Source organism: Cherax quadricarinatus, chromosome 5, assembly GCF_038502225.1.
Source record: "Cherax quadricarinatus isolate ZL_2023a chromosome 5, ASM3850222v1, whole genome shotgun sequence".
In the NCBI taxonomy this organism is placed as follows: domain Eukaryota; kingdom Metazoa; phylum Arthropoda; class Malacostraca; order Decapoda; family Parastacidae; genus Cherax; species Cherax quadricarinatus.
The window spans coordinates 73,883,809-73,909,819 of record NC_091296.1 but is presented as its reverse complement, the minus strand read 5'-3'; the positions used below and the strand labels follow the sequence as shown (position 1 = coordinate 73,909,819).

The 26,011-nt window shown below is 42.0% G+C and overlaps 1 protein-coding gene across 1 annotated transcript in view; it reads left to right on the top strand.

Moving 5' to 3' along the window:
• The window catches only part of LOC128685101 (uncharacterized), a 74,222-nt gene extending 51,655 nt beyond the window's left edge, over positions 1-22,567 (top strand). Inside the window, exons 11-16 of the mRNA XM_070104658.1 lie at positions 1,193-1,339; positions 15,381-15,569; positions 15,929-16,051; positions 16,627-16,723; positions 17,394-17,545; positions 21,938-22,567. Of these exons, the coding sequence (XP_069960759.1) occupies positions 1,193-1,339; positions 15,381-15,569; positions 15,929-16,051; positions 16,627-16,723; positions 17,394-17,545; positions 21,938-22,045 (816 nt within the window). The 3' untranslated portion in view covers positions 22,046-22,567. The remainder of the gene's footprint in view (positions 1-1,192; positions 1,340-15,380; positions 15,570-15,928; positions 16,052-16,626; positions 16,724-17,393; positions 17,546-21,937) is intronic.
• Positions 22,568-26,011: the final 3,444 nt, after the last annotated feature.

Below are 26,011 nucleotides of genomic sequence, written 5' to 3'. Positions count from 1 at the left end.
GTGACTCCGTAAACTCCGTGTCCCTCGTACATTTCCATGTGTTCACTCGGAGAACGGCGACTCATTTCACTTCACACATTCTCTTAACTTAGTATTATTATCACCGATTACATTACAGTTCAAAAGACGATTTAACGCCTCATGAATTTTACACACGTTAGAGGTCGACACATTAAGATTTGAGACCGATGAGTGATGATTAAATCACGGGTCTTTTCCCCTGAACACTCCATGGCGTCACGCCATCTCCCCCCGGCGTCTACCATTATTCACTAATTTTACCGCTTTATTACAGTGGTCCCGTAAATCACGTTCCTCACTCTTCACCAGGAACAGTTACGACACTTCCTATTACGAAGTGAGGCCTATATTAATCCTTAGACAGCCGTGGACGCCAATTTCCTGGTCCCATTTTTTCCCAGCCTCTTAACTCCATTCAAAATACTCCCGCCACACCCGTCTTAGTTTAATATGTTTATTATGCACCCCATACCCATCCTGTGGGCGGTAGTCAAAAGATTACAGAGGTACATAATTGGTCCAGGGACTGGGCCTCAAAGTTTTGATAGCTGAGCAAGTTACAGAGGTAATGAATTCACAATTTACAAAGGTAATGAACTCACAATTTACAAAGGTAATGAACTCCAGGTAGGTCTAGTCACAATCATGACAAGTTACAAAGGTATTTACAGATTACAGAGGTACACACCCGTCTCCACCTCTTCCCTCCCATCCGGGAAGGCGCAGAGGTTCCTTGTTGGTTCTCTTCTTTATAATACACTTTAGAACAACAGTAATGCATTGATCATGTATATTTACATTATAAAAAATATACAGTATAATTCTGGGAAATTATTTTCCACAATGTGAGGTTAACACCTTAATGGCGTGGGTAGTCCGAGGTAGTGAGGGTAATTGTTGAAATATCTTTGTTTCATGACAGTGCACTCTTACTGGCTATTAAACCATCAACCTTCTGCCAAAATATAAGTATTATTTGATCGCTTTTAACACCAAACTAACTGACCAGGTTCATTTTAAGTGAAGTGTTATAATTTTTTCATGAGTGCTTAATCCGCTGCCGGTTTTGTAACTAACCTCTCTGTCTCATGCTATCACAGCAGTTCTGTGACGCAGACACCACCATAGATTCAGGTTCAAGATACGGTCATCAGAGGTTAGCGAGGATTAGCTAATCACCACCCTCATGGACAACAAGGCAATTCCCACCTCACAGCAATTCCTGGACACGAACCAGTACTCCCACAGGAGTATTCTTCGCTACGAGAGAATCTTTGGTCATACCTGGGTGTCAACTGGGGGCGAGACTACCACCAAGGTGTGTGAGATTACCTTAACTGTAGGTTCAGTAGCAGAACTTATAGTGCGTGCGTGTGTATGCACAAACTCACTTATGTGTAGTCACCTATTTGTAGTTGCAGGGGTCGACTTTGAGCTTGGTCCTGCCAATTTTCAGATTCACTCGTCTTAGCCTCGTGGGCTCTATCGTATCTTCTCTTAAAACTGTGTATGGAACCTACCTCCACCACTTCTTCACAAAGATCATTCCAATTTCCGACCACTCTTGAGACAGAAGAAACACTTCCTAACATCCCAGTGGCCCGTGTATGTGTGTGTGTACTCACCTATTTGTGGTTGCAGGGGTCGAGTCATAGCTCCTGGCCCCGCGCGCGCGCGCGTGCGTGTGTGTGTGTGTGTGTACTCACCTAATTGTGATTGCAGGGGTCGAGACTCAGCTCCTGGCCCCGCCGCTTCACTGATCGCTACTAGGCCCTCTCTCTCTCTGCTCTCTGAGCTTTGTCATACCTCGTCTTAAAGCTATGTATAGTTCCTGCCTCCACTATATCACTTGCTAGGCTATTCCACTTCTTGACGACTCTTGGACTGAAGAAATACTTCCTAACATTCCTGTGACTCGTCTGAGTCTTCAGCTTCCAATTGTGACCCCTTGTTTCTGTGTCCCCTCTCTGGAACATCCTATCTCTGTCCACAATATCTATTCCACGCAGTATTTTGTATGTCGTTATGTCTCCCCTGACCCTCCTGTCCTCCAGTGTCGTCAGGCCGATTTCCCTCAACCTTTCTTCATAGGACATTCCCCTGAGCTCCGAAACTAGCCTAGTTGCAAACCTTTGTACTTTTTTAATTTCTTGACGTGCTTGACCAGGTGTGGGTTCCAAACTGGTGCTGCATACTCCAGTATGGGCCTGACGTACAGAGTGTACAGTGTCTTGAATGATTCTTTACTAAAGTAATGGAACGCTATTCTCAGGTTTGCCAGGCACCCATATGCTGCAGCAATTATCTGGTTGATGTGTGCCTCCGGAGATGTGCTCGGTGTTATGGTCACCCCTAGATCTTTCTCCTTGAGTGAGGTTTGCAGTCTTTGTCCACCTAGACTATACTCTGTCTACAGTCTTCTTTGCCCTTCCCCAATCTTCATGACTTTACATTTGGCGGGGTTGAATTCGAGAAGCCAGTTGCTGGACCACGTATCCAGCCTGTCCAGGTCTCTTTGTAGTCCTGCCTGATCCTCATCTGATTTAATTCTCCTCATTAACTTCACATAATCTGTGAACAGGGACATTTCAGAGTCTATCCCTTCCATCATGTCATTCACATATACCAAAAATAGCACTGGTCCCAGGACTGACCCCTGTGGGACCCCGCTTGTCATAGGCGCCCAATGTGATACCGCATCACGTACCATGACTCATTGTTGCCTCCCTGTCAGGTATTCTCTGATCCATTGCAGTGCCCTTCCTGTTATACGTTCCTGATCGGCCACGAATGTTGATACTGTGTTTCCTTATTGTGCCCATTGCACCCCTGCTTTTCACTGGGTTTATTTTGCACTTCCTGCCATATCTCTCGCACCAGTATGTTGTTATGGCAATGTGCATATTTGGGACTAGCCCCTCGAGTACCTTACAGGTATATATTATTATGTGGAAAATTTTACATAAATTTCAGTAATGTAAATAATGTATACAGTGTGTTGCTGATGATCTAAATTTAATTTTCGAGTGAAGAAAGAACCAGCAACCGTGGAGAGAGGCGGAGAGGAAGGACGCTATAATGGAAAAATAGGGGAAGACTGCTTACTATAATCGTTGAATGGAATCAGACGACAATTAAATAATGCAGTAATGTCCTCTACTGTAGAAGTGGAAGTAAATTTGTGTAAAACCACTATAATAGAATGGTAAGATTGGATCAATTGAAGGATGCCGGTGATTTCCCTGCAACACACTTTGGATGAGTTACACCTATTTTGTATAGTAGTTTTACGTTGACCTTCTAGCTGTCTAGGTAGCATTAGGTTGTGTTCCACCTCTGGTCCAAATGGTAAGTGTTAACACTAAGAATTTATTTAATTTGTCCACCATATGCTGTTATAGTGTAATATTAAGTGTAAAAGATCCTAACAAGTATTCACTTAAGTCACAAACAATTCGTACAGTCCACGAATGCAGTTTTACCAGAATTACTGGTTTTCTTAAATATTAATAAATAATTTTAGGTCCCACTTAGTGTGAGTGTGCTTTGATTATTATTATTATTATAATCAAGGGGAAGCGCTAAACCCGGAGGATTATACTGCGCCTGGGGGGGGGGATGTGGAAGGCATTCAGGCTTAATTCGGGGAACTGGAGCACATCCAATTTCCTAAATCAAGAGCCCCTCACCAACATCAAGGAACCTTCCTTGAGGGGAGAGTGTGCTTTGAGAAGTGTGGGTATCGGAGGAGTCACTTTCCTGTGACCTATTGTAACTTAACTCCCACTTGCCTCAGAGGTGTAACAAAATTTGGTGAGTAATAATTATCTAAGTTGCATCTTACCCAAATTACATGTATGAACATAATAGTGAAGCTCATACACATAATTTCTCATAACTCCAGTGAGTACATATTCAAGACTTGAAGGCATTCCTAGTCATTTAAATGCTTTATTGGCTCTGTGTGCCGTAAACGATCTATATATTTGTTCAATCTTTGATATTTTGGTATTATTTCCCTTTTTTGAAGGTTCTTAATACCCACCCCCTTGTGGCTTAGCGCTTCTTTTTGATTACCTGGAGTTTACCTGGAGAGAGTTCCGGGGGTCAACGCCCCCGCGGCCCGGTCTGAGACCAGGCCTCCTGGTGGATCAGAGCCTGATCAACCAGGCTGTTGCCGCTGGCTGCACGCAAACCAACATACGAGCCACAGCCCGGCTGATCCGGAACTGACTTTAGGTGTGTTGTGATAGAAACACAGGCCTTATCTCTAGGCTTTATTGAACATAGAATCTTCATAGTACTTCTGCAACAACAAAATATAATGACTAGTACATCTAATAATGGCTTCTACAGGGATGGTGATGTCTTGCATATGTCAAGAGAAAAGTTATAACTACAGGCCACATATTTAAACTCACCATGTAATCTGCATCGGTGATAAATGGATAAAGTAGGAGAGAATCACACACCATATGTTGGTGCCCATGACGCACGCCAAACTGTTGTTGTTGTTAAGGGCCCCTAGAGGTGGTGCAGTATTATCCTGCTGCTGCTCCCCACAGGACCAGTATCACTACAATCTCCCCCTTCTAAAATATCAGAGACAGTAATCTCCCAAACTGTTAGGTGGGCGACGTACACGTCCCGACCTTCGTAGCTCTTGAGCCTCTTCACCAGGTTCGATATTTTCCAGCGGGGTTTGATTAACTGCTGGAGCAGAATCCTCTATTTCCATAGGGGTAGTCTCAAGGGGCTTTCCAGGAGAAAACGAAGCATCTTTCACATCTATTGGTGTATCTTGAGATTCCACACTGATAGGGATTTCAACTGGGGCTAAATGTCTTGTAGATACTGTAGTCTCTTCACCATTTTGGTAGCGAATGTGGGCGTAATGTGGATTAGCTTGCAGGAGCTCTACCTCTTCCACTAAAGGATCCGTCTTGTTCATCCTACGGTGACTCTTCAGGAGAACGGGTCCAGGATGACATAACCAAGTGGGCACGGAGGCTCCCGTAGAGGAACGACGTGAATAGTTGAGGAGTCTTTCATGAGGGGTTGCATTAGTAGCTGTGCACAGCAGTGATCTAATAGAGTGAAGAGCATCAGGTAGGACAGTTTGCCAGTGTTGAACAGGTAGATTGCGCGACTTTAATGTCATTGTAACTGCCTTCCATATAGTACCATTGAACCGCTCCACTTGACCATTGCCTTGAGGGTTGTAGCTTGTTGTTCTGCTGCAGGCAATACCTTTGCTAGCCAAAAACTCTTGAAGTTCGTTACTCATGAACGAGGATCCCCTGTCTGAATGGATATAAGCTGGCATACCAAAAATAGAGAACAACTGTGAAAGACAACTAATAACAGTTGAAGCAGCCATATTTGCACAGGGGAATACAAAGGGAAACCTTGAATATTCATCTACTATGTTAAGGAAATACCTATTCTGATTTGTGCTTGGTAGAGGTCCTTTGAAATCTATATTCAATCTTTCGAAAGGCTGGGTGGATTTTATGAGATGAGTCTTCTCAGGCTGATGAAAGTTTGGCTTGCACTCTGCACATACTCTGCATGCTCTGATCACTTGTCGCACATCTTCCACTGAGTAGGGCATGTTCTTTGATTTGACAAAATGGTACAGGCGTGTAACTCCTGGGTGACACAAAGCCTTGTGGAGAGCTGAGAGTGATTGCAAATCATGACATGCTGCTCCACAGTGGGACCTAGAGAATGCATCAGGTGAGATGTTCTCTTGACCCGGTCGGTACAGAATATCAAAGTCATAACACGATAGTTCCATCCTCCAGCGTAATATCTTGTCATTCTTTATCCTACTTTTGTGCCTCTTGTCGAACATATACATCACGGACCGTTGGTCAGTCCTTATGGTGAAATGTCTACCAGTTAAATAATGCCTCCAGTGGCGAACTGCTTCTATGATGGCCTGGGCTTCCTTTTCTACAGCAGCATAACATTTCTCTGATCCTTGAAAAGTTCTCGAAAAGAAGGCTACTGGTCGTCCTGCCTGAGATAAGACTGCAGCAATGGCAATGTCAGATGCATCCGTTTCCACTTCGAATGGTAGGGACTCATCAATGGCTTGAACTACTGAGTTTTCAATGTCCTGTTTGAGAGTATGGAAAGCGGCTTCTGCTTCCTTTGTCACAGGAAATGTGGTAGCACTCAATGGGCGGACTTTACTTGAATAGTTGTAGATCCATTGTGAGTAATAAGCAAAGAGACCAAGAGTTCTTCGGAGTGACTTTTTGTCTTGAGGCATTGGAAGTTCCCGTAGAGGTCGTAGTCGTTCAGGGTCTGGGAATATTGAACCTCCTTCCACTACATAACCAAGGATGCTAAGCCTTTTAGTTGAAAAAGTGCACTTTTCCTCATTGTAACTGATATTTTTCTTCTTGGCGGCTTCCAAAAACTTATCAAGGTTTGCATCATGTTCCTCCTGGGTCTTGCCACAAATGGTAACATTATCTAAATACGCGTAAGTTCCCATGAGTTGCTCTTCCTGAATGAGTGAATCCATAATTCGTTGGAAGCAGGCTACCCCATTGGTGACTCCAAAAGGGACTCTGGTAAACTGATACAGGCCATCACTAGCCTGAAATGCTGTGTATGGTTTATCTTCATTCCTTATAGGGACTTGATGATAGGCACTCTGCAGATCAATTGTGCTAAACACGTAGTACTGAGCAATTTTGTTCACTGTATCGTCAATTCGAGGTAGAGGGTACCCATCAAGAAGTGTAAATTTGTTGATTGTCTCAGAGTAATCGATAGCCAGTCTCCGTTTCCTATAACCATCTTTAACAACAACAACCTGTGCACGCCAAGGGGAATCACTGGGTTCTATAATACCCTCCTTCAGCAGCCTCTGAGTTTCTTTCTCAATGAACATCCGATCCTCATAAGAATAGCGGCGTGACTTAGCTGATATAGGATGGCAATCCGCGGTAAGATTTGCAAACAGCTTTGGTGGGTCTACCCTTAAAGTGCTAAGTCCACAGACAACAAGAGGAGGCAGTTCACCTCCATATGTTAAGGTGACACTACCATGCAGCTTCTGAAAGTCCTGACCAAGGATAACATCAGAGCACAGTTGTGGCAGAATAGCTAAATGTACATCTTGATAATCCTTTCCATTAACTCTGAGATTTACCTTACAAAACCCTAAGGTCTGAATAGAGAGAGATGTTGATGCCATGGAAACGGTACCTGATGAGTGATGTAGAGTCAAGGAGAGTCGTTTAACTAAGTCAAGGTTGATGAAACTCTCTGAGCTGCCACTATCAATAAGACCATCTACTTCTGTTCCTTTGATGAATACTTTCACAACTGCCTTTGACAGTGAATTTGGAGTAGCCGCAGAAGTCACTGTTGCTAGAGTCGCATGATCACTGGAATGTGTGGAGGCACTAGCTCTTGTTAATGCATTAGCACGACATACTTTAGCAAAGTGACCTTTCTTGTGGCATTTATGGCACATTGCTTCACGAGCAGGACACTTTGGACGTGGATGTCTTGAAAAACCACAAAAGAAACACACCGTACCTGCTGCTGCTGTCACTGAGGCAGGTTCCCCAGTAACTTCATTGCAAGAGTCTTGGTCAGGAATTGCAGCACTTACCACTCGAGAAGGCTGAGTGGTACTGTATACTTCAGAATTCTTCTGGGCTGAATCTAGAGCTCTTGCCTGGTCAAAGGCAGCGGCTAAGTCGAGAGTTTTATTCTCCAATAAACGCTGCCTTATTATTGGTGATTGCAGGCCACTGATAAAAGCATCCCTGATGGACTCTTCACAATACTGAGCAGCTGTCACTGCTTGGAAGTGACAGTCCTTACCTAAAATTTTCAGTGCTTGAAAGTATTCCTCTAAGGACTCATCAATCTGCTGGCGGCGAGTTGCAAGGCGATAGCGTGCAAAGATTTCATTTGTAGGTTTAATATACTGAGACTTGAGGGTTTTGATAGCATCTTCGTAGGTATTACACTCAGAAATAGCCTCATATATCTTAGGTGACACAAAATTGATGAGCAGACTTAGTTTATCTAGATCTTCTTTAGGAAGGGCTCCCAAGAAGTTTTCGAAAGTCTTAAACCAGTGCTTCCATTCCTGAGCAGCCGTTGATAAGCTGGGGTCACAGTCTAGCCTCTCAGGTTTCAGTAAACGCTCCATGTTGTGATGTAGTCTAGCGCAGGATCACCACCAGGTAGCCCAGGATTCTATGTTCAATAAATTGTTGTGATAGAAACACAGGCCTTATCTCTAGGCTTTATTGAACATAGAATCTTCATAGTACTTCTGCAACAACAAAATATAATGACTAGTACATCTAATAATGGCTTCTACAGGGATGGTGATGTCTTGCATATGTCAAGAGAAAAGTTATAACTACAGGCCACATATTTAAACTCACCATGTAATCTGCATCGGTGATAAATGGATAAAGTAGGAGAGAATCACACACCATATGTTGGTGCCCATGACGCACGCCAAACTGTTGTTGTTGTTAAGGGCCCCTAGAGGTGGTGCAGTATTATCCTGCTGCTGCTCCCCACAGGACCAGTATCACTACAAGGTGCTTGTCCAGTGCCAGCTTGAAGACTGCCAGGGGTCTGTTGGTAATCCCCCTTATGTGTGCTGGGAGGCAGTTGAACAGTCTCGGGCCCCTGACACTTATTGTATGGTCTCTTAACGTGCTAGTGACACCCCTGCTTTTCATTGGGGGGATGGTGCATCGTCTGCCAAGTCTTTTGCTTTCGTAGTGGGTGATTTTCGTGTGCAAGTTCGGTACTAGTCCCTCTAGGATTTTCCAGGTGTATATAATCATGTATCTCTCCCTCCTGCGTTCCAGGGAATACAGGTTTAGGAACCTCAAGCGCTCCCAATAATTGAGGTGTTTTATCTCCATTATGCGCGCCGTGAAAGTTATCTGTACATTTTCTAGGTCGGCAATTTCACCTGCCTTGAAAGGTGCTGTTAGTGTGCAGCAATATTCCAGCCTAGATAGAACAAGTGACCTGAAGAGTGTCATCATGGGCTTGGCATCCCTAGTTTTGAAGGTTCTCATTATCCATCCTGTCATTTTTCTAGCAGATGCGATTGATACAATGTTATGGTCCTTGAAGGTGAGATCCTCCGACATGATCACTCCCAGGTCTTTGACGTTGGTGTTTCGCTCTATTTTGTGGCCAGAATTTGTTTTGTACTCTGATGAAGATTTAATTTCCTCATGTTTACCATATCTGAGTAATTGAAATTTCTCATCGTTGAACTTCATATTGTTTTCTGCAGCCCGCTGAAAGATTTGGTTGATGTCTGCCTGGAGCTTTGCAGTGTCTGCAATGGAAGACACTGTCATGCAGATTCGGGTGTCATCTGCAAAGGAAGACACGGTGCTGTGGCTGACATCCTTGTCTATGTCGGATATAAGGATGAGGAACAAGATGGGAGCGAGTACTGTGCCGTGTGGAACAGAGCTTTTCACCGTAGCTGCCTCGGACTTTACTCTGTTGACGACTACTCTCTGTGTTCTGTTAGTGAGGAAATTATAGATCCATCGACCGACTTTTCCTGTTATTCCTTTAGCACGCATTTTGTGTGCTATTACGCCATGGTCACACTTGTCGAAGGCTTTTGCAAAGTCTGTATATATTACATCTGCATTCTTTTTGTCTTCTAGTGCATTTAGGACCTTGTCGTAGTGGTCCAATAGTTGAGACAGACAGGAGCGACCTGTTCTAAACCCATGTTGCCCTGGGTTGTGTAACTGATGGGTTTCTAGATGCGTGGTGATCTTGCTTCTTAGGACCCTTTCAAAGATTTTTATGATATGGGATGTTAGTGCTATTGGTCTGTAGTTCTTTGCTGTTGCTTTACTGCCCCCTTTGTGGAGTGGGGCTATGTCTGTTGTTTTTAGTAACTGTGGGACGACCCCCGTGTCCATGCTCCCTCTCCATAGGATGGAAAAGGCTCGTGATAGGGGCTTCTTGCAGTTCTTGATGAACACAGAGTTCCATGAGTCTGGCCCTGGGGCAGAGTGCATGGGCATGTCATTTATCGCCTGTTCGAAGTCATTTGGCGTCAGGATAACATCGGATAGGCTTGTGTTAATCAAATTTTGTGGCTCTCTCATAAAAAATTCATTTTGATCTTCGACTCTCAGTCTGGTTAGCGGCTTGCTAAAAACTGAGTCATATTGGGACTTGAGTAGCTCACTCATTTCCTTGTTGTCATCTGTGTAGGACCCATCTTGTTTAAGTAGGGGCCCAATACTGGACGTTGTTCTCGATTTTGATTTGGCATAGGAGAAGAAATACTTTGGGTTTCTTTCGATTTCATTTATGGCTTTTAGTTCTTCCCGCGATTCCTGACTCCTAAAGGATTCTTTTAGCTTAAGTTCGATGCTTGCTATTTCTCTGACCAGTGTCTCCCTACGCATTTCAGATATATTGACCTCTTTTAGCCGCTCTGTTATTCTTTTCCGTCGCCTGTAAAGGGAGCGCCTGTCTCTTTCTGTTTTACATCTACTCCTCCTTTTTCTTAGAGGAATAAGCCTTGTGCATACATCGAGTGCTACCGAGTTAATCTGTTCTAGGCATAAGTTGGGGTCTGTGTTGCTTAGTATATCTTCCCAGCTTATATCGGTTAGGACTTGGTTTACTTGGTCCCACTTTATGTTTTTGTTATTGAAGTTGAATTTGGTGAATGCTCCCTCGTGACTAATCTCATTATGTCGGTCTGGGGCTCCGCGCATACATGACTGAACCTCAATTATGTTGTGATCTGAGTATATTGTTTTTGATATGGTGATATTTCTTATCAGATCATCATTGTTAGTGAAGATGAGGTCTAGTGTATTCTCCAGTCTAGTAGGCTCTATTATTTGCTGGTTTAAATTGAATTTTGTGCAGAGATTTAAAAGCTCGCGTGAGTGTGAGTTTTCATCAGAGCTGCCTCCTGGTGTTATTACTGCAACAATATTATTTGCTATATTCCTCCATTTTAGGTGCCTTAAGTTGAAATCCCCCAGGAGCAAGATGTTGGGTGCAGGAGCTGGAAGGTTTTCCAGACAGTGGTCAATTTTTAACAGCTGTTCCTGGAATTGCTGGGATGTTGCATCCGGAGGCTTGTAGACTATCACAATGACTAGGTTTTGGTTCTCGACCTTTACTGCTAAAACTTCCACTACATCATTTGAGGCATTTAGCAGTTCTGTGCAAACAAGTGACTCTGCAATGTACAGGCCAACCCCCCCCCTTTTGCCTGTTCACTCTGTCACATCTGTATAGGTTGTAACCTGGGATCCATATTTCGTTGTCCAAGTGATCCTTTATGTGGGTCTCAGTGAAAGCCGCGAACATTGCCTTTGCCTCTGCAAGCAGTCCACGGATGAAAGGTATTTTGTTGTTTGTTGCTGGCTTTAGACCCTGTATATTTGCAAAGAAGAATGTTATCGGACTGGTGGTATTGTTGGTACTGGGGGGGGATTTTTTTTCCGGCATTAGTATCTGTATCTGTTGGTTTGGAGTGGAGGCCATCGACTGTGGTTCCACTCCAGGAATGACTGGATTTGGTGTACGATTTCTGCCATTTCCTGCCAGTTTTTTTTCCTTCCTGGCACTAAAAAACCTCTCCCTCTTGAGTGGCTGTGGCTACCCAGGTTTTCCCATGGATTTAGATTTTGCCACCGAAGTGGCTAGTTTATTGTGCACCCCATATCCATCCTGTGGACGGTAGCGCGAGAGCATGTGGATACACAAAAGGCCTAGGAACTAGGCCCCAAAGGGTTAACAGGAATACATATGGATTTATATCTACATATCTATAGTTCACTTATCTGTTACAAGCAAATTTAGGAAATTTGCTTAGTATATCTGGTATCTTATTTTCATTAATAAGATATCTTGACATGTCACATAGGTTATTATACTGTCTGTCTCTGTATTCCTCAATAAGTGGACAATTAAGCACATAGTGTTCAAGACAGTGTTTTCCCATGGCCTGGATGTTTTGTATCTTTTTGTCCCCTTTAGATGGTATGCCTGGCAATTTAAGTTATAGCACAGTCTTTCCTGTACTGAAGAGGTACACAGTTCAGGGTGAAAAAGCTTACAGGAAGGGAGTTTGCATTTTCCTTTTGTCATATGGGCATGGCATTTTCTAGGGTGGTCATAGTTGCACGTCCCATCTGTTTTTCCAGATTTCCCATGCCAGCAGATACCGAGTGCATAGTATGTGCACAGGCTTGGTTTCCGTTTGCCTTGGGTTTCTGTGACTGTATTCCCTGTTGGTGCATGTTTCCCTGTCTTACTTCTATCCTCCCTAGCACCAACAATGGAGCTCCCACCATTTGTTTTTGGTAATATATCCTCACTATTGCTAGTGGAGTCCTCTTGTTTGCTATTTCCTGCGGTATTTCTAGTTTGCAATATTGGTTTTATCTTATCTTTGACTACACTTGTTTCCCTACTATGGCTCCTGTCCCCTATGAGGTCATTCATATGTATTCCTTCCTGCGTATAATTCCCGACTACCTGGACAAAATCTCCAGCTTCACCATTACTGTCTCCCAGGACAGCATCTCCAGCTTCACCATTACTGTCTCCCAGGACAGCATCTCCAGCTTCCCCAGTACTGTCTCCCAGGACAGCATCTCCAGCTTCACCATTACTGTCTCCCAGGACAGCACCTCCAGCTTCACCATTACTGTCTCCCAGGACAGCACCTCCAGCTTCACCATTACTGTCTCCCAGGACAGCACCTCCAGCTTCCCCATTACTGTCTCCCAGGACAGCACTATCAGCCCCCCATTTACTGACTACCAGGACATCATCTCCAGCCTTACAGTTTCTGACTACATGGCCAGTATCAAGGGCAGTACCATTCAGCCCAGACTTTTTATGTTCCCATCTGTTGTAGAAAGCTTCCAGGTTTTCTATGAAAGCAGCTTTGATGTTGACCTCTTTTAATACCCTTGTGATTTTAGTCCACAGATTTATCTCATTTGGGCATACCCAAAAACACTTCCCTGTTTTAATACTGCTTGTAGCTAGTTCTTGGATATCTGCACAAGGCTGTCTGTCTTGACCTTTATCTTATTACGTTCTTTGAAAGAAAGATCACCTGACACAGTTATTCCCAGGTCTTTCAGGTGTTCCTTTTGTTCTATTTGATGATCCTCTTGAGTTTTGTGTATCATATTCCTTATGAGTGCTTCATTCTTTCCATACCTGTGAAAATTATTATTATTATTATTATTATTATTATTATTATTATTATTATTATTATTATTATTATTATTATTATTATTATGTGAGTAAATTACCTGCAGGAGATTTACAGGACATTATCTGAATTATTACCTGCAAGTAATTTAGGTGAGGTAAGTGGGGCTTAGTCACATTAGGCCGCCAAACTGTCACTCCCTCGAAACCCACTCCTTACCACTCTCACCAAAAGCTAGACCTAACATTAAATTAATAGTTATAATATTAAAACCAGTTACTCTGGTAAATTGAAGTTGTGGACTGTAAGTGATTTAGCTTGCTGGGTACACAAAAATAATTGGTATTAACACTTACCATTTAATTTCTGGAAGACACTTAATGCTGATGGAACACATCCTAACGCTACCTCTACAGCTAGGAGTTATGATGGCCAATGCATAAACTACTGTACATTATGGGTAAGCATCGCTTAGCTATGCTGTATTGTTGAGAAGGATTCATTGAAATCCTCTGTTTTTCTGTCTGTGAGAAATTAAGTGTATGAAATTCATTTACATACAGGTACAGTGGAACCTCAGTTTTCGTCATTAATTTGTTCCAGAAAGTCTGACAAAAACCAAATTCGATGAAAACTGAAGCAATATTTCCCATAAGAAATAATGTAAATCCAATTAATCTGCTCTGGACACCCAAAAGTATTAACAAAAAATACATTTTATAGAGAATAACTATAGTTTTACATATAGAAAACAGTGAGAAATAAATATAAAGGACAAATGAAATGGATAAATGAACTTTTAACATCACTTTTACCTTTATTGAAGACTCTTGTTGGCATATGGAAGATGGCAAGGAGGGGAGAGGGAGGAGAGGTTATCTCTACCACAATCACTACCACCCTTTACCACCATCACTGCCACACTCTACCTGGAGTTTACCTGGAGAGAGTTCCGGGGGTCAACGCCCCCGCGGCCCGGTCTGAGACCAGGCCTCCTGGTGGATCAGAGCCTGATCAACCAGGCTGTTGCTGCTGGCTGCACGCAAACCAACATACGAGCCACAGCCCGGCTGATCCGGAACTGACTTTAGGTGCTTGTCCAGTGCCAGCTTGAAGACTGCCAGGGGTCTGTTGGTAATCCCCCTTATGTGTGCTGGGAGGCAGTTGAACAGTCTCGGGCCCCTGACACTTATTGTATGGTCTCTTAACGTGCTAGTGACACCCCTGCTTTTCATTGGGGGGATGGTGCATCGTCTGCCAAGTCTTTTGCTTTCGTAGTGGGTGATTTTCGTGTGCAAGTTCGGTACTAGTCCCTCTAGGATTTTCCAGGTGTATATAATCATGTATCTCTCCCTCCTGCGTTCCAGGGAATACAGGTTTAGGAACCTCAAGCGCTCCCAATAATTGAGAAACAAAACCTGACTGACTCAAAATGCGTGGGATGCTTTGTGTAGGCGTGGGCAGACACGTTCAGTATGGCAGACCACCATCAACTTGATGAAAACCGAGGTGAAGAACAAAAACTGGGACAAAATTTGAAAACCGAATTTGACGAAAACCAGGGCAAACAAAAACCGAGGTTCCACTGTACTCACCGGTACATGGTTGCAAGGGTCAGGTCCTATTTCCTGGGCTTTTCCCCCAACTTGCCGCTTGCCAGATTTACTCCCTTCCAGCCTCAAGGGCCCTATTATGTCTGCTCTTCTGTAATCCAAGAAGCATCCAATATGCCCAGCCTTGTCTTTCTTGTTTCATCTCTGTGACTGCCATAGAAATACAGCAGATTTGTAAGACTATTTTCCATCCCTAAATCTATTCTGGTATTCTGTCAAGAATCACCTCTCCATGTGCTCTAATGCCCCTTTCCTTACTATCTTTTACAGGACTTAAGACAGTATGCATATATAAGATACTGGCCTATAATTCAGGGCCTCTTGTCTGCCCCCCACCCCTTTTTTTTGTACAAGGGGACTGCATTTGCCTTTTTCCAATACAAAAAAAGTGATTATATTAATAAATAACAATAGTAATGATGAATAAATTCATTTGCAGATAAAACCCTGCAATGATATTTACTAATTATCCTATGAAATTTACTCTACCCATTTTTTTTTATTAGGACTTTCTGATCAAACTTGGGTTACGACCAGGTCAGCAGGTGTTGGATGTAGGCTGTGGGACTGGTGGATCAGCCTTCTTCATGGCTAGATACTATGGTGTTTATGTTCATGGCATTGACCTCTCCTCCAACATGATCAACCTGGCTCAAGAACGCTTAGCTCGGGAGGATGTTAATGTCTCAGATAAGGTAACTGTGTGAGCAAGCTAGGAAAGCGAAGCTAGGTAAACAATACATAAATGTATGAAATAAATTCAACAGAATATAAGCATTACACAGCAGAAAAGAATAAGTGCCACCACAGCCAATATCTGGGTCAGTGAGGTAATCAATTTCTAATGTTTTATGGTAACTTGAGCTTCATAGCTATGATCTCCCCCACATCCATGTTTTGCTCCATTGTTTGACTTTGGTACTTATAATTTTCTGTCGCACAATGTCTTGTACATACATATATCTAGAAGCTTCAATAATAATAAGTTTCCCTTGTTGCTGTTATTGATTGAAGCTTAAGGTGATGATGAAGTGACTGAATCTTGTTCTGACAGGTGCAGTTCCAGGTGGCAGACATAACAAAGGTGCAGTTTGACACTGCCAGCTTCGATATTATCTACTCTCGAGACACTGTCCTCCACATCGCAGACAAGGAGGGACTCTACAAAACCCTTTATGTAAATCTTTGGTGCAAATTTACCCTTGTAGAGAAGGGCTAATAGGTGGTAATTGTCTCCAAAGGGTGAATGATATGCCCGTGGTATGGTTTATATGCAGGAAAAACTGTATTATCTGCTCCAGCAATACTATCTGCAACACTGAAGTTTTTACTATAGCTTCTAGTAGTAATAAATATAATTATATAGTAATAGCAGCACCAATATACTGTAGAATATTTATTATGCGAGTGCAGAAAGCAATTACATTCATCATTATTTTTGTGTTTGTGTGCCCCTCAACCTAACCATATTCTAATCTCTAGGACAAAATTTTCTATTCTACAAGTATGTAGAAGGAATAATGATATTCATAAAGAACCTGGGGAATGGAAGGCAATCATGTTTGACCTGAGGAAGAGGAAGGTAGCTCCAATTCATTGGCTCAAGAGCCCTTCACTGGCATCAAGGCACCCCTTTGAAATAAGAGAAATAAGCACTGTAGCACCAATGCTTTTGCACATCAGAAGCATGTGTGATACTCCTCCCTTTTACCAGCATATGCTGGAAAACTAACAGTATTACCAATCCTCCAGAGATGGCTGAAACCTGGTGGCACCCTCTTCGTAACGGACTACTGCAGAGGTGACCGCAAACACTCGCAGGAGTTCCTTGACTACGTCAAACAGAGAGGTGTGTGAACACTAGGAATGAACTAAATAATAATTGAGGTAGAAAACTTTTTTTTTAGATTCCTAGGTAGGCAATAAGCCCTTAGGGATCATATAGTGCCTAGGAATGGTAAACAGTTAAGTTTCATCAGAGGAAAGGGATGTTAGTTTCAATTCCTTGGATTAAGAGCCCTTAACCAGGTTTAGAGCATATCCCCCTTTCCTCTTCTTAAAAGGAGAGGTGGACAAAGAATGAATGGGAATGAACTATGTCCTAAGTGTTTATTCAGATGGGCAAATGTAATAAGCAGGAAATAAAGCTACTCACCAGAATTATCATTAAAATATAAGCCACAAACAAAACCACAGTGACAACAAAATAGAAGATCAATACTCTATACTTCAGTCTCACACTGACACTTCTTCAGCAAACTTTTTGCTGAAGAGAACCTATAAGATCAAACTATATAGCACAACAATCACCTTATCTTATTTCATTATCTCCAAGTGGGTTCCTTAGAGGCAATGAGTTTATTACACTTTTTCTGTTTGAATTAAGATATATCCTGCACTGTATATGCAACACTATTATTATTATTACAATCTAATATAAGAACTAAACCCAGTATGCAACACTAGAGTTACAGCCACAGGCAGTCTATTGTACAATAATAGAAGGTGTTGTTGTTCAGGGTACGACTTGCGGACAGTGCGGGAGTATGAACAGGTGCTGCAGGAAGCGGGCTACACTCAGGTAGAGGCTGTAGACCTAACCAAGACCTTCATCTCCATCCTCACTACAGAACTCATGTATTTTGAGCCCACCCGGGAGGCCTTCATCAAAGTAAGTATTAGTATTACACTAAAAAGTAATGAGGGATCATGTGGGTTATTTAACACTTTTCAAATAAGTAGGCAGCCCTATACTGAATATTATAAAAGTTGAACTGTATGATTCTCTTTATACAGTATGTTCTCTGAATTATTTCTGCACTATCCTCTTGAGTTATACAGCCTCTCCTCATTTAGCGATGTACTCGTTTACTGATGACTTGGGCTTACGACAGGCTCTCTGACCAAACCATACCACGGGCGGGATTGAACCCGCAGTCAGAGAGTCTCAGAACTCCAGACTGTCGCGTTAGCCACTGCGCCAGCTAGCTTCAATAAGATTCGTCCAACTAGGTGTATTTCTACACCATAGGAAGGTTAGCATAGGCACCACTGTGTCCACAAATGCAAGTTTTTACAGACGAATCTCCCGCTAGCATGGCCATGACGAACTCTAGCTCAAGTCCCTTCAAAGCTGTCAACATGACTCATGAAATCGTAATGACACAATTGCAAACAAACCATACCACGGACGGGATTGAACCCGTGGTCAGAGAGTTTCAAAACTCCAGACCTTCGTGTTAGCCACAGCACCAACTAGCTTCAATAAGATTCGTCCAACTAGGTGTATTTCTACACCATAGGAAGGTTAGCATAGGCACCACTGTGTCCACAAATGCAAGCTTTTACAGACGAATCTCCCGCTAGCATGGCCGTGACGAACTCTAGCTCAAGTCCCTTCAAAGCCGTCAACATGACTTATGAAATCGTAATGACATGATTGCAAACAAACCATACCACGGGCGGGATTGAACCCATGGTCAGAGAGTCTCAAAACTCCAGACCGTCGCGTTAGCCACTGCGCCAGCTAGCTTCAATAAGATTCATCCAACTAGGTGTATTTCTACACCATAGGAAGGTTAGCATAGGCACGACTGTGTCCACAAATGCATTTGTGGTTTGTTTGCAATCGTGTCATTACGATTTCATGAGTCATATTGACGGCTTTGAAGGGGCTTGAGCTAGAGTTCATCACGGCCATGCTAGCGGGAGATTCATCTGTAAAAACTTGCATTTGTGGACACAGTGGTACCTATGCTAACCTTCCTATGGTGTAGAAATACACCTAGTTGGACGAATCTTATTGAAGCTAGCTGGCGCAGTGGCTAACGTGACGGTCTGGAGTTTAGAGACTCTCTGACCGCGGGTTCAATCCCGCCCGTGGTATGGTTTGTTTGCAATCGTGTCATTACGATTTTGTGAGTCACTCTGACCAGTATGCATACCTAAATAATGTATATTAGAGCTAATTTCCTCTATTCTTTTTATTACAATATACAGTACACTACTGTATAAACATTTAAAAATATACTAAAAATGTTATAAATAGTGCATAGGTGACATTAAAACAATATCAAAGATGGTTGACACAAACCCACTACCATTATAGTAAGCTCCTCGTTTAGTGACGAATTCGTTTACTGACGTGGTCTTAGGAACGGAACTCTGTCATTAAGTGAGGAGAGGCCGTACTGTATTACAGTAATACATATATTACTTTCTCTTTGTGGATATCATTCATTATATTATTTCTTGGCACATACCATTCCTGTTCCCTACTTGCTTGCATTGTTTCTAAAAGACATGACTTGTGACTATGTACTTTATTTCCTCATGATAGTTTCTTCATTTTGTATTAATTTGATTCCTTCCAGCTTTTATCATACAAATATATAAGCCCATATGGGAAATCAAACATCAACGCAGCAATTCTAATTATTAATACATATTCACAAAAAAAAAAATGAAACAGTTTGGGTTATTCAGTGCTGTAAGTAAGCCTAAGCCAGGCAGTTTATTCACTGTTTTAAGCCTTCTGGAGATTGTGGTAGCATATTACATTCAGTTATGCTACTACTTCTGGCAATCAATTATTTGTGTTTACCACTCAATTAAAAATACAGTGGAACCTCTACTTATGAGTTTAATCCATTCTGTGACCTTGCTTAGATCTGAATTTGCTTGTTTGCAGAGTCAATTTTCCTCATTTAAATTAATTGAAATGCAATTAATCCATTCCAGCTCTCAGGAGGCACGACAAGATACTTCAATATTTCGCTAATATCATTTATACGGCTTATTTATCTATCACAATTCATCTAATATGACATAATAAACAATATAAATAACATAGAAACCTGATATATACTCTAGAATGAATAAAATATGTCATTACGTATGTGGCTACATAGTGGTATCGGCGGTGTCGGCGGCAGATGAGAGTTTGTCTGGAGACGGACAAAATACTCCTTGAATATTTCGCTAATATCAACTCTACGGCTTATTTATCTATCATAGTTCATCTAATATGACATAATAAACAATATAAATAACATAGAAACCGGATATTTAATCTAGAATGAATAAAATGTCATTATGTGACAAGTGGAGGCGGCCACAACCACTCCCGCACTGTTGTGGTAATCACTGCCATCTACTTTCGAAGCCGTCTATTATAATTATTATTATATAGTACCTTATTATTATACATGTATTATTATTATACATATTATATTCTTTCTTTCTTTCAACACACCGGCCATATCCCACCAAGGTAGGGTGGCCCAAAAAGAAAAACGAAAGTTTCTCTTTTAAATTTAGTAATTTATAAGGGAGAAGGGGTTACTAGCCCCTTGCTCCCAGCATTTTAGTCGCCTCTTACAACATGCATGGCACATATTATATTATTATTATTACAATATAAATAATTTGTAATTTTTATTCACACAAAAAAATAGAAGATTTACTTTTATACAGACTACTGCATTATTGTAATAATTGTATAAATAATGTCAACCCATTCATGATTGCATATTGGAATGGACAGTGATGTCATTTGTTTACTCTTGAACATCACCAAAGATTCCTACATTTCTGCTACTTTGAGCTCAATTTCAAGGTACTTTCCGTTGTGAAACCAATCAAAATCATAACTATTTCTGTAATGTATCTTCCATTCTATCAAATGAGACCAAAAAAACGAGAATACAACCATAAAAACCATACGAAAATACTGCTAAGGCTGAGAAGTGAACTCCATTATTTATGGTTCGATTTCTTTCATTTTTGGTGTATTTTAAGAAGCATCTTTCCATCATACATTGCCAAAGTTTCAATAGTCCAACAAACAACTGAGATCCAATTCCCTAGATGAAGAACCCCTCACTAGCATCAAGGAACCTCCCTTGAGGCCCGCTTTCATCTGGAAGGAAAAAATCGACCAAGCGACGTCTCATATCTGGAAAAACTTGCATGTGGATGGACTCGTAAGTAGAGGTTCCGCTGTACGTATTATATTTTGCTTCAACGAATTAAAATCACTTGACTAATAGAAAAGTTTATCAGTGGAGACAAAAAGCATAATGTACTGTAGTGGTACTAATACTGTTATAAAGGTATAAGGGATGAGCTTTGAACATTGCACTGAGGCAGCTGGAGGCAGTGGAGATGTCATGTCTGAGAGCTATAAATACGTGTGTGAACAAGTCTAGGGTAGGGGATCATCCCGAAAAGTGTCGGAGGATGTGGAAGAGGTTTAAGTGGTAAAGGTTTGAGCATCCAACAAGTGTGTGAGAGCATGTTTGATTAGATTAACTGGAGATAGATGAGTTTTAGGATTTCATGTGCTGTATGTGTGTGAGCAAGGTAACAATTATGAAGGGATTAAAGAAAAGCTGTTAGCTAGACTTACTCTTGTATAGTGCCTGCACTCTGAAGGATTGAGGGATAAGGGGTCATTTGAAATTTGATGAATAAATGACGTTTCCTTCTTGGGTCACCCTATCTTGTTGCAAGAGCCAGTGTGGTTAAAAGAAATACACAAAAAGTTTTGCATGTTAGGCTTGACTGTGCAATGTTTGTCTGAATCGTGACTGCCATGACCTTCCATAATAGCTATGTTCATTCCAAACATAATGAACACCCATCAAACCTGGTGGCTGTTCTCAATGATTATACAGTATTAGTGCAGTGCCGTATGACCCTTGTGCATTTAGTGCTTAGATTTGATTATAATAATAATGTGCAGTATTAGTGAAAAGTACTAAACCTGTAGGGGTCACAGCTCTTGGGGAATGGGAAGCATCAAGTTTGATGTGAGGAAGGGAAGGACAGATCCAATTCCTGGGATCAAAAGCTCTTTATTTGCATCAGGAAACCAAAATACAAAAGGCCGAAGAATTTCCCATTACAGATGACCAGAAAACTTCCCAAAGCATACAGCCTCATGTTTTCCAAAACAAGCAAAGCAATGTTTGGTTAGGTTCCTAATGCATACGGTTTATGATTATGTTATTTTATCATTAAATACACTTCTTGTTTTGGATAATGTTGGCAATTCTTGCAGGACTACAGCGAGGAGGAATACAATGAAATTGTAGACGGCTGGAAGAGGAAGGTGATCCGTTGCACTGCTGGGGACCAGGCCTGGGGCATGTTTCTGGCCATCAAGTAGACCTTGTAAACTCCTCACTATTAATCCAACTGTTTTCCCAATCCTATTAAATGGTGGTCCCATAATCCTTTTAAATGGTACTAATAGGATGATCACCTATCAATACACCTGTTCAGTCTTACAGATTTGAGCTAAGACTTGAACACATTACTCCAAACACTTTTACAAGAACAATATATATAAAATCTCAACTGGAATGCAACACTAAGTACCTAAAGTTCATACAGCAAGATGACAGAAATTAACAGGCTACCATAAAATTAAAATGAATTATAGTATTTACTTCACAAACAGCACTTGATATGAATACAGTTCCAAAGGTTATTTATAACATAGACCAGAATTGTAATATACAGTTGTAGTGTAAAAGATCTGCAGCAGATAAAAAAAAAAGGAAAAAGAAAAGAAAGTTAAAAGATATGACAATGGCTACCAGAACTAAGATAAATCATGACTTGAATGGGTCATATAGCACCTGAGGAATGGTAGGTAATAAGGTTTAATCCAAAGAAGGGGATGGTAGTTCCAATTCCCTGGATCAAAATTTTTTATTTTTTTTTTTTTTTATTATCACACTGGCCGATTCCCACCAAGGCAGGGTGGCCCGAAAAAGAAAAACTTTCACCATCATTCACTCCATCACTGTCTTGCCAGAAGGGTGCTTTACACTACAGTTTTTAAACTGCAACATTAACACCCCTCCTTCAGAGTGCAGGCACTGTACTTCCCATCTCCAGGACTCAAGTCCGGCCTGCCGGTTTCCCTGAATCCCTTCATAAATGTTACTTTGCTCACACTCCAACAGCACGTCAAGTATTAAAAACCATTTGTCTCCATTCACTCCTATCAAACATGCTCACGCATGCCTGCTGGAAGTCCAAGCCCCTCGCACACAAAACCTCCTTTACCCCCTCCCTCCAACCCTTCCTAGGCCGACCCCTACCCCGCCTTCCTTCCACTACAGACTGATACACTCTTGAAGTTATTCTGTTTCGCTCCATTCTCTCTACATGTCCGAACCACCTCAACAACCCTTCCTCAGCCCTCTGGACAACAGTTTTGGTAATCCCGCACCTCCTCCTAACTTCCAAACTACGAATTCTCTGCATTATATTCACACCACACATTGCCCTCAGACATGACATCTCCACTGCCTCCAGCCTTCTCCTCGCTGCAACATTCATCACCCATGCTTCACACCCATATAAGAGCGTTGGTAAAACTATACTCTCATACATTCCCCTCTTTGCCTCCAAGGACAAAGTTCTCTGTCTCCACAGACTCCTAAGTGCACCACTCACTCTTTTTCCCTCATCAATTCTATGATTCACCTCATCTTTCATAGACCCATCCGCTGACACGTCCACTCCCAAATATCTGAATACGTTCACCTCCTCCATACTCTCTCCCTCCAATCTGATATTCAATCTTTCATCACCTAATCTTTTTGTTATCCTCATAACCTTACTCTTTCCTGTATTCACCTTTAATTTTCTTCTTTTGCACACCCTACCAAATTCATCCACCAATCTCTGCAGCTTCTCTTCAGAATCTCCCAAGAGCACAGTGTCATCAGCAAAGAGCAGCTGTGACAACTCCCACCCTGTGTGTGATTCTTTATCTTTTAACTCCACGCCTCTTGCCAAGACCCTCGCATTTACTTCTCTTACAACCCCATCTATAAATATATTAAACAACCACGGTGACATCACACATCCTTGTCTAAGGCCTACTTTTACTGGGAAAAAATTTCCCTCTTTTCTACATACTCTAACTTGAGCCTCACTATCCTCGTAAAAACTCTTCACTGCTTTCAGTAACCTACCTCCTACACCATACACTTGCAACATCTGCCACATTGCCCCCCTATCCACCCTGTCATACGCCTTTTCCAAATCCATAAATGCCACAAAGACCTCTTTAGCCTTATCTAAATACTGTTCACTTATATGTTTCACTGTAAACACCTGGTCCACACACCCCCTACCTTTCCTAAAGCCTCCTTGTTCATCTGCTATCCTATTCTCCGTCTTACTCTTAATTCTTTCAATTATAACTCTACCATACACTTTACCAGGTACACTCAACAGACTTATCCCCCTATAATTTTTGCACTCTCTTTTATCCCCTTTGCCTTTATACAAAGGAACTATGCATGCTCTCTGCCAATCCCTAGGTACCTTACCCTCTTCCATACATTTATTAAATAATTGCACCAACCACTCCAAAACTATATCCCCACCTGCTTTTAACATTTCTATCTGGATCAAAATTATCATTGGAAAATACTAAACCCATAAGGGCCATATACCACCTGGGGAATGGGAGATGATCAGGGGTGAGCCAAGGAAGAGTGTAGCTTAAATTCTTTAGATCAAAAGCCTTTCATCAGAATCATAACACCATTTCCATCGCTTGAAGGGTGCTTGAATAATTATACTGTATTTATATAAAGTGATAAACCCTTATGGGTTTGCTGCTTGCAATGCTGTATATTTGTACTGAGTGTACCAGCAGCTGTCAGTGACTACACACACTGGATTCACTTGCTATTTGCTGTTTGATTTTAAGCAGAAGCGTGCGGTCGCTCGCCGTGTCATCCGTGACACTAAATGCACTTGCTGGCGAGATTATGTTTCCACCATCACCTCTGCTTCCTCTGAGTGCAGTCTGGAAAAAAGTGAGAAAATTGAGTGGCAAATACTCTCCTGACCCGGCTCCTGTTCTACGGGTTGCCGGTGTTGATATAGCAAACCCTCTTGACGTTGCCATTGAAATTGGCACTCATCTGGTCCGTATTTCCTGGGGGCTCCATCTATGCCCCTCGTTTCTTTCCTCAAAGTCTGCCAGAGAGTTAGTACCCTTGGACTTTTCTTCTCTCAGAGAAGAACAGTATAATGTGCCTTTTACACTTCGGGAACTGGAGGCAACACTCTCAGCTTGCCGATCGTCGGCAGCTGGGCTTGACGACATTCATATTCGGATGTTACAACATTTACATCAGTCAGCCCTTGTAGTCCTCTTACACCTCTTCAATCTTATTTGGTCACCAAGGAGTTCTTCCCCAGCTGTGGAAATCTGCCATTGTTCTCCCTTTCTGCAAGCCGGGTACTACGGGACATGATGCCTCCCACTATCGTCCCATTACTCTTACTAGTGCAGTTTGCAAAGTAATGGAACGTCTGGTAAATCGACATTTAATGTGGTATTTAGAGCACACAATAGTCTCTCCACTAGTCAATATGGCTTTCGTAAGGGCTGATCTACCATAGACCCCTTACTACGCTTGGATACGTATGTTCGTAATGCCTTTGCGAATAACCACTCAGTTATTGCCATATTTTTTGACCTTGAGAAGGCATATGATACAACTTGGAGGTATAATATTTTGACCCAAGCCCACTCCTTTGGCCTCCAACGCAATCTACCATCCTTCCTTAAGAACTTTTTAACTGGCAGACATTTCTGTGTTCGAGTCAATAATGTGCTCTCCTCGGACTTTGTCCAAGCTGAAGGTGTCCCTCAGGGATGTGTTCTGAGCACAACACTTTTTCTCCTTGCTATAAATGATTTGGCCTCTGTTCTTCCATCCAATATTTGGTCATCACTCTATGTAGATGATTTCGCTATTGCTTGTGCAGGTGCTGACTGTCACCTCATTACAGTTTCTCTCCAGCATGCAGTCGACCGTGTTTCCATTTGGACCACCAAGCATGGGTTTAAGTTTTCCAGTACCAAAACTCACCAAATTACTTTCACTAGACGCTCTATCATCTCTGATCATACTTTGTACCTCTATGGCTCCCGTATCCCTGAACGTGATACAGTCAGGTTTCTAGGCCTTCTCTTTGATCGTAGGTTATCCTGGAAACCCCACATTACCTCTCTGAAGGCAACTTGTCACAGCCGGCTGAACCTTCTTAAAACCCTTGCTCATCTTTCATGGGGAGCTGATCATCGAACTCT